The 10,000-nt window shown below is 37.1% G+C and overlaps 2 protein-coding genes across 11 annotated transcripts in view; both read left to right on the top strand.

Moving 5' to 3' along the window:
• Positions 1-458, top strand: part of LOC135217926 (uncharacterized) — a 1,376-nt gene extending 918 nt beyond the window's left edge. Inside the window, exon 1 of the mRNA XM_064254020.1 lies at positions 1-458. This exon is cut by the window's left edge and continues 918 nt beyond it. The gene's annotated coding sequence lies outside the window, so the exon portion shown is untranslated.
• Positions 1-10,000, top strand: part of LOC135217893 (uncharacterized) — a gene marked incomplete at its 3' end in the record, with an annotated part of 656,594 nt that overhangs the window by 595,456 nt on the left and 51,138 nt on the right. Inside the window, 1 exon segment of one of the 10 annotated variants that reach the window (XM_064254002.1) lies at positions 5,965-6,666. Coding sequence (XP_064110072.1) covers positions 6,598-6,666 — 69 coding nt within the window. 10 annotated transcript variants of the gene reach the window in all.

Genomic DNA, 10,000 nt, shown 5'->3' with positions numbered 1-10,000 from the left:
GAAAAAACAAAAAAACAAAAAATCAAAAGAGGAAGGAGGGGAAAAAAGCTTAAACAATAGAACCCTCTCTTCCCCTCTTCAACCAAATCCCCTGCACTACAAAATGAATAGAGCGGTATTAAAGGTTCATTGTATATTTACGTTTTCTGGTGTGGCACTGTGGATGTTGTGCTGCCGCCGTTTCTCTCTATATTTTTGCTTTCATCATTGTTACTGATAAAAAAATGTTATGTCCATTCTTACGTAGACATCAGTGTTGTTAAGTTTTAACCATTGCATATTAAAGCATATGTATGTATATACACATTTATGTTCATGTGCAGATATATATATCCAAAAGCTTTTTCTCTTCTCATGCCATCTGCACTGATCACTGACAACATAAAACTCTCAAGAACACTTTAAAGCTGACGTCGCTGTTCGCGATCCCGAAGCACCAAACCTTTAAAAAAAAAAAACATTGAATAGGAAAACTGAAAGGAATACATTCACCAACACAAAGAAAACAACGCGACTTCTTTTTTTCGTATAGTTTTTATTTTTTCAATAGACACTGAAACCTCGTGTTTTTATTTTTGTTTTTCCTCGAAGGACCACCCACGACTTCGAACAGGGAACACGCACGAGATACCTGTCACAATCAGCAGTTCTAGGTGAAACACATACTACACATATACACGCGTGTACCGACATACCCATACAAACGAGCATGTGCACTCACACGAACACAAACCCCATACTCTAGTATGCGTACAGACATGCAGTCACTGCAGCCTTTATCTACCAAGAAAAAAATGCAACTCCCCATTCCCATTCCCATTCCATTCGCTCGTCAAGACTCCAAACTTTTCGCACTTCGGTGTATGTCTCTCATTGTAATTAAATCAGATCAAATCCATGGCACTCGTCTTGTAAGTGTACAGTCACCTGGCAACAGACAAAATAAAAGATCGCGCACTCATACACAAACTAAAATCGACACGACACGCCAGCATGACCTGTCTTCAAATGTTAACACATTTTTTTTTAACATCTGTTAAGATTATATGTAAAATCTTTCGACTCTGACTTTCCGCCTTGACTGTGAATTTTCTCTGGTTGTTCTGAGAACTGCCGTTGAACTTTTGTTTCCTCTTCGGATAGGCGTGACCTCGGAGTGTTTCTACAAGACGGACTACAAGACTCACAATCCACTCATGACGGTGCTTAAACTTTGCTGCGGTTTGTTTATTATGAAGTCTATTTACAGTCGAAATACATTACAGTGGTCGTTCTTATGTATATAGTAGATTATTCATGTTCTAGACTGTTGACTTGGATAAAAAAAATATAAAAAAAACTATAATAAAAATAACCCCTTCAACTAGCAAAGGACTTGCAGTTCTTCAAAGCCATTTCCATGTTTAATGAAGGATACCGTTTCAAGTAACTTGAGCCCAAACAAGAGATACTCTCTCACTACAGACACTTACCGCTAACTGTTTCAATCACGTTTATCCAATGACCATTCTTTAGAAATGTTTTATTTATTTATTATTTTATTTTTCGAATTCCAGACAGGGAATAAGAAATGAACTTGTCTGACCTGTCACCCTCCGACGAAAGAAAACTTACTGCTTATTGCTATATTTGATAAGCGGAAAATAGACAATGTCAAAGAGTATCGGTGTTCCCTTATTAATTGGGGAACTATTATAGCTCCAAAACTGTTCACTTGACGATCATTGTAAAATAAAGATAAACCCTTTCCCAGGTTGTTAAACACGGTTTTCTTTTCTCATTCTATAGATCGAGATCCGATATAGTTTTGGCGCACCCATGATAGAATTAAATAGATTACATTTTCTAGAGTTTCTTAAAGAAAGCATTAATTACCAGTATGTGTTGCTGAAATATTCTGAGCCCTTGCCTGAACAATGGAATCACTAAAAGAAATATTATAGCATGACAAAAGGTGTCTTGTTCAGCGCCACATCACTTATGATCGCATAACTCAGCACCATTATTATTCTGTCGACTTCTGTCAGGTAGCATCCAGAAGATCTTGTCAATATTCAGCTCGGCAGTATTTCCCTTCTATGTACAGAATGCAATTCGAGTCGACTGCTCGTCCACCTCCTCTCGCATGACTCACGTGCATTAGTCACCAAACCCTAGTGACGATCTTGACATTGGACTTTCGATATTTTATGTAACTGATGTATATATTATCCCCGAATCCGACAACGCTGGCTTGTTTTCAGGACATTTTCGCCCTAGGGTGAGTAAATGACATTTATGAATGATTCAGGCACTGCATTCAATTTGACTCCACAAATGAGTGAGGAGACAGTCGTGTACGAATAACTAATCGCGTCTGACTGGCACTCGTACACTTTAGGTTTCCTCATCTTCAGTTCAGTGTAAAAAGTAAATACAGTACGAATTACATGTCTGGATTGAAATGTGGGTTTCTATATCTTTATGAAATACAACATCGACAAGGCCAGCGCGTCATTTTTGAAAAGTGATGTCATGATCCGTGATGTTCGCGCTATGTCCAGTTGGTGCCGCTTCCTCTGCCTATTCAACCCACCACTTGTTCGATTTTAATCAGGAGAATTATTAACTTTTTTTTCCAAAGAAGGAAGAATTCTTAGCAGTTGCATGATGGTAAAAATCCGCTGTGACTTCTCATGCAATATCGATTTAACATCACAGAAATTTTTGATGTAGAATAAATATGAAATTCGCTGTCTTGTTACATTAGGCTTAACAAATCCATCTTTTTAGATTATTTTGAAGCTTCGTATTCGTTCATAATAGTGATATCCTCCGGATTGACGATTTCATTTTCGTTATTTAGTTTATAAAACTGTTCTCTGTGATGCCCTCGTCGAAAATACTCTTTAACTCTTGATGAAGTAATGAATTTAACTGATCCCAAATTCATAAACTTTGATTTATGTAGTTTTGAAATTCCATTGGAATGAACTTACATTTATGTTAAATTTTCACTAAAATTTTATGCTACGTTAGTCTGATCTTTCCTTTCTATAATGAACTATTTTCGTTTTAAATTTTCCGTCGAATATGAAACTTGATTTGTTTAAATGCCACACAGGGATTGCTTCATCCTGAAAATCCTCTTATTCTTTTATCTAAATTAATTTGAAATTAATCTTAAACTGATCTTTGTAGATTTGAGGATATTTTTTAATTGAAGTTGAATGATGTTATTCTCTAAATGATAACAGGAATATGAGAATGATTTATTCTGACACGAATGGCACGGAAATGGAAGGCCCTGACACCACTCCAGTTCGAGCGATAAATAATAGGTCATGACTGTTTTTGAATCTCTGCTTCTTTTGCGAGGCCTATTCGCTTGTATTACCGCGTGAAAAGTGGTTAAATCTGTGACATGATCGTTTTTATTATTTTCCTTATCCATGTGCTAGAAAATGAGAAACCCGAAGCACATGACGAGAAAAGAAGAATATGAAAGCATAACAAAGATCACATAGCGTAGTCGACGCGAGTCTGTGACTACCTCCCACACCAGTGCAGACCGGTAAGGCGGCAGTACTCATGACAGATGGCCCCATTTACTTGTATTGATGTGAAGGCCGATTGATCTTAGAACCAGCTGCCTTTTCCGACCCCAGATCTGAGGGAGGCAGGCAGGAGTACAAGGTGACATAAGGAGGTTAGGTTTAACTCGGAACGAAAAAGATATTTCTGCCTCGTTTAAAGATAGATAGAAGGTCGAGGGGATCCTGAGCATTAGTGACCAGTGAACGTTTATAAATAAATGATTTACTATTGCCTCTCGGAATGTTTCCTTATGAGATGCATCCAGAAAAATGGTTCGTGAATACCTTAGAATGATTTACAATTCGCTGCGGCAAGTAAGAGTTGTCTCCTGTCATAGCAGTAACTATGTAATTATTAACAGTTTATGCCATTAGCTAACTAGTCATCATTCTTAATAACGATTGTTTTGATGTATATGTAGCGCTAAGACTCAGATAAATGTTTCAAGTCATATGTAAAAGTCATCGTTAATTCCATCAAAGCCATAGTCAGACAAGGCCGATCGTCATTTCATGTGAACGTGAGCATCTTCGACGCCGCGTCGAAACGGAAGTCAGAAATGCTGAAGTAAAACTGAACCACTGAATCGATGTCGTGCGTCATCTTCCGCCATATTTAATTAACGGATTCTTGGTACTAGGAGAAGTTAGTGTTGATGTCAAATAGAACTCACCCTGCGCACTTCCCCCGCGTGAATATTCACAGAAAACGAGACTCATCGTAGAAGGTTCATCAAATCAATAATATGATGGGTTCACTTAAAGTAAGGTCATGAAAATGGTTGATGTGAGTTCTTTTTTCAACTAATGCATAGGTATGCTGGTGTCCAAGATACTGTAGTTAAACAAGAACGATTGTAGGTCAGCCTATATCAGTTTTCGTTTGAAGCAGATTGCATTTTTGGCGTTATGTCAGTTTCAAGACATATTATTTCAAAGTTTTGTTTATACGGTGTCTAGAAATTCCATTATTTACTTCAAGATTCCTTTCGAGTGATGCATACGGAAATCCTATTATTACGGAGCTAAATTACCATTTATCTAACTTAGATTGTCCGAACTTCTCACATGTGTATGGTTTTTTAAGATGAGGTCATCCATAGTTGAGCACGTGCTCTTGCTACCAAAGTAACTTGTCACATCACGGCATCTCCTTGAGCATTTCTGAGCGCGTGTCAAAACTGAGTGGAAATACTCGAATAGTTTCCAAGGTAATAGGAACTTGAATTTCACTTACAGAGAGGAGCTTGTGTGGAAATTTCTACAGAATTATCAAATCATGAAAAAGGCGATGGGAGAGGTATACTACATGCAAGAAACTAGAAAATAACCGGAAAATAAGATATTTTGAAGAATTTTGCGCATACCGTTACCAACAGTGAATCATGATATTAACCGCGGAATGTGAAAGTAAGTAATTACCACGAACTCCTAACTGCTTTCATTCCTGAGCGTGAAAATGACCAAGCAGGAACTGGTCGTATTTCATTCATTTCCGTGGTAGCGCGTCGTTAACGTCCGTCTCTGTCTGTTAAATACAAACATTTATGAAGGAAACCCTTGAGTGCCTGCGCTATTTAGGCCTAGGCCGGTGATATGGGAAGTCTTGAGGATGAAACTTGCCTATAATAACAATTCATTTCACCGAGGAGGCATAAGTGAAAGCTTCAGCCATGAAAATTATTTTGGACTTTAAGATTTCCTTTCAAGGTTGCAAATAGTGCTATTGATATTTTGCATAATAAAATTGAGAAGTTTTCACATTCAATTCTTTGGCCACCTGTTGCCTTACGATAACTAAGCAAAATTATATTTGTCCCTGAAAAATGAAGATTTTAAGTTAAATAAATTTCATGGGGCAATGCTCCGATGACATCTCAGGGCTAATTCTTTATGCTGTGTGGTTACAGTATAAAAAGTTATGCAGCAGTTCAGTGACCTAGTTATTGCAATAGACCAGTTTCCTCTTGCGCTTATTAATTGCTGTAAGTTCAGTATAGTATACCGGAGTATTTTTTTTTTTTTTTTTTTTGTAGGATAACCGTCTAGATATTATTAATTACATGGTACAATCATGTTTTAAGATATTTTTTTTATCCTTTTCTTTGACTAAAACTTCCTTGACTTTTTGAAGGACATGGACAATATGACTTCCCTCGTAAAGCAAGACGACCATCTGACTACACATTTCTTTCTGAGAGCGTCATTGCACTTTCAGTGTATCTGCGGTGTAGAGTCAAGAAATTTATTGTTCCATGGATATTTCATATGAAACTAATTAAACACATTGTCGTCCACATTTAATTCTTAGTTACTGTCATTTGGCTTCGTGACCCATGGAAGTTACATATCTTGAGCTTTTCTTACTAAGAGTCATTTTCTCTTACAGTTGTTTTTTAAACTCGAAAGATAATGTAAATAGCTGGTTATTCACCACAATATGGACCATATCGTCTGATTGATCTCAGTGATGTGTGCAAGTGCTGTTAAACAAGAGAAAAACTCGACAAGCGGAGGATAATTTGATTCCCTTGACGAACTCCTTCGAAGGCACTTGAAAACAATAAAAGCGGGCGGCGACGAACATGGGGGAACCAACCACCGCAAATAATGACACACCTGAAAATGAATTCCCCCGCCATCTTCCATTTGACCCTCCATGTTACCCTTAGGCACACCACGGAAAAATGCAAAATGTAGACTTGTACAGAGAGCCTGAGTTGATTTGCATATAAAAACAAGAGCCTTTGGTAGACTTATTGTAAGGGAATATGTGTAAAAGCAGTTACGCTCCTTTAGCAGATCATTTCCGTAGATAAACGAGAGCGTAGAATCAATTTGAACGTGCGGACGACAAAGTAGTCTCTTCGGCAAGAAGAGGGAAAGAGAAAATAGTCGCAGCTGTACGGCCAGAAAGGTGGTCAGTGGGTAAGGGACGTGAAGGCAGCCATCAGCTGGTTCTAGTGGCTTGCTGGAAATCTTGTGATGGGCTGGACCCAATCACTAGGCACCCTAAATTGCCATGGCCGTGGGAGCTGCCGCCCTTCGTAACAAGAAAAAAAAGCAGCTCCTTAAACCAGCAACACTCGAGGCAAGTAACCTGTGTAGCCTTCCGATGACCGAGGCCCGTCCACAAGGGTTGGTTGCCCTGCTGTAGTGTGATAGACTTAGTGATGTTTGGTTTAGAAGACTCCTCTTAGCCTGTAGCAGCCTTTCCATTAGAAGTTCACTTAGCGTCTCTTTTTCTCTACTACTCTGGTAGATGTTTGGAATTGTAGTTTGAACTCTTCGCGTGATCTCTGTCGAGGGTGCCACGCAGACTGGATGTTTTTGTTTACTTATCTTTTAATTTGTGTCTCTGGTCATAGTTTCTGTTACTTTAAAAGAACTAAAAGAACTGTGTTGCATTCCAGAGACCTGAGCGACTTAGAGGACAGAAGATATGTGTAACCCACTTAATACTCTTCAATTGCACCTTTGGCATATATATACTATATATATATATATATATATATATATATATATATATATATATATATATATATATATATATATATTTCAAGTTCGTATCAATGTATATTCAGCAATAAAATGTCTCCTCAATGTTCACACAAGGCAGTGAATGTGTCGCTTTCCAAGTGCCTTATTACGTATTTTCCTATGTACATTGTTCAGTGTGTAATTATCTTTTACGCTGTCCTCTTATTACATTTCCAGTCTGTGTAAGCATTCTTCACTCTCTTCTATATCTGTAAAGTCATTTTAAATCTTTTAAATGGTTCGAACATATGCATCAATGTATATATTTATTCTTCAGTATATTTCTTGCATGATGTACTCACATCTTTCTTACTTAAGAAGCATTTTGGCGTACATAGAGTAGCACAGATATTGACACCTGCCACCTCCAACACGGTAAGCATTATGAGCTTCTGAAATGGACAAGGTGTGAGAGGGTACACGGTAAGTCCTGAGGTAAGTTCATCAATACTAATTCAGTTAATTTAATGTGTTCTATAACGTTTTCCCATTTATTTCATTTGCTCGTACATTAATTTTTACTAGCATTTCGGATGTTTATATAGGGATCTCATTTTAATATATATAATATATATATATATATATATATATATATATATATATAGATAGATGTGTGTGTGTGTGTGTGTGTGTGTGTGAGAGTATATATATATACACATTATATGTGTACGTGTAGAATATTTATGAAAATTTTTTTTATTTTGCTTCATTTTATAACAGTACAAGAAATTTAGAATGAAAAAATATTATATGTGTCGTAAGCAACGAAGTTAAATATGCAGTTTAGCCTACTTCATGAATTTTTAAAACAAAGCTTTCTTTCTTTCTTGCACTTGCCAATGTCATAATATATATATATATATATATATATATATATATATATATATATATATTATTATATATATATATATATATATATATATATATATTATATATATATATATATATATATATATATATATATTGTGTGTGTGTGTGTGTAATGCTTTTGTTCATTTCTATAGCAGTGAAAATGAATGTCCGGGAATCCCCCTTGAAGAGTATTAACATGAGATATGGGAATGATATTAAGTCCTTTTGGCAGTATGCGTTTGAAGGGAGACTCTGTAGTTTAAAGTATGTTCTCTATTGGAATATCTTATTCATCGCTAATTAGTCATTAGACCATGACACAGATCTAGAATCGTCTTTATCAGGTTCATAGATAAAATTGGTTAGTGTAAAAGTAAGCACGCGACCTTAAGTCTTTCTCTCTCTCTCTCTCTCTCTCTCTCTCTCTCTCTCTCTCTCTCTCTCTCTGCTTGCCGAGTAAACCCCTCCACTGCCCATCGTCCCTTAATTTCCTTCGCATCCCATTTTCATTCAACACGCAAAGGTGGCGGAGGGCTGGGCGTGGACCCGAGCCATTTGACAAAACTCTGACATGACATACTTGCTTGTGCGATGCTTATTTTGCATACTTGCCAACAGTCGCAGAGCAGTACGGGCATATCTGTAGATACTGGCTGGGAACTGAAATAACCACCTTCTGCAAGGCAATCTTCCTTCTTTTGCAAACAGAATGCCATACCTACAAGGACCTAACTGTGCGGGTTTGGTTAAATACTACTACAAAGTCGTGTTTGTGAATACGTGTCAGAAACTAGACTTACAAGTCGGAACAGAGTGAGGAGATGAAGGTGAAATGAGAGCTTCGCTCATATGGAAATGTCAAGCAGCTAACAGCTGAATATAGCAGCATAATATTATAATGAATTTTGGTGTATTGCTTTCTATTTTAGTAAAAATGACGTCAATTAGAATGGAAATCCATTGTCTTTCTCTAGCCCAGACTTGAAGAAATGGGTCTAAATAAAAATCAGCGGCACTTGCCCATGAATTCGGTTTCTTGAAATGAAGTTTGTTAGAGAACCATGAGCATTGAAGGTGAGGGAATTGAAATACCTTTATTGGTTAATTTATAATTAAATACTTAATTCGTTATATAGTTAACATTTCCATTAATTGTGAGATACTTCGAAATGCCAGATACATTGCATAAATAGAGAGCAATTAAATTTAATTATATTACCTTTTCCTGTATTTTGCATTTCGGTATCGTACAGTTTCTCTCTCTCTCTCTCTCTCTCTCTCCTCTCTCTCTCTCTCTCTCTCTCTGGTTTATGATTCTGGCCAAGTCCTTCCTAAAATGAATGGCTATTTCCCTCGTTATAATAGCTCATTGTGATTATGGTATCGTGAGTGATATTTTCAGTCACGGAAACATGACGCTGCAGTCGATAATAAGCTTCCCTTCTCTCCTCTCTCTCCTCTCTCTCTCTCTCTCTCTCTCTCTCTCTCTCTCTCTCTCTCTCTCTCTCTCTCTTGCAAGTATGGTGGTAAACATTAATCTCTATGTTCTTATATAAGCTAGACTAAGGCTAATGAACCTTATCTCAGCCATCAGTTTCTGACTATTCCTTAATAATGATGGAGAGACATAAAAATGAAAAAAAAAATGAACTACGCTGAAAATAAGGGTCTTATTTCTCCAAGATTCTGCGAGACGAATTAAAGGACCCGTCTTATTGTGAAATGCGTTTCTTTTATGGCAGAATATTTCGGTGAACTCTGAACTTTTCCGTAATTAGGAAAAACAACTTCTCTGGCAACTGCCTCCCCCCTCCCCCGCAATCCCTTCTGTCTCCCCAATCCCCTCCGACCGTCAAGCCCCCTTCCCGTAGAATTCTCGGTAGAATACATTCCTTCGTTATTCATATCTGAAAAATCCATTATTTCTCTTTTCTATTTGCCATTTTTGTTTTATGTATTCTCCAGGAACGATATCATTAGTGAATATTGTTGGATTTTTTTATACTTGAATAACTGATTATGATTTCATGTTT

Source organism: Macrobrachium nipponense, chromosome 19, assembly GCF_015104395.2.
Source record: "Macrobrachium nipponense isolate FS-2020 chromosome 19, ASM1510439v2, whole genome shotgun sequence".
Taxonomy (NCBI): domain Eukaryota; kingdom Metazoa; phylum Arthropoda; class Malacostraca; order Decapoda; family Palaemonidae; genus Macrobrachium; species Macrobrachium nipponense.
Note: the sequence above shows the minus strand (reverse complement) of the source record. Positions and strands in the feature narration are given on the sequence as shown.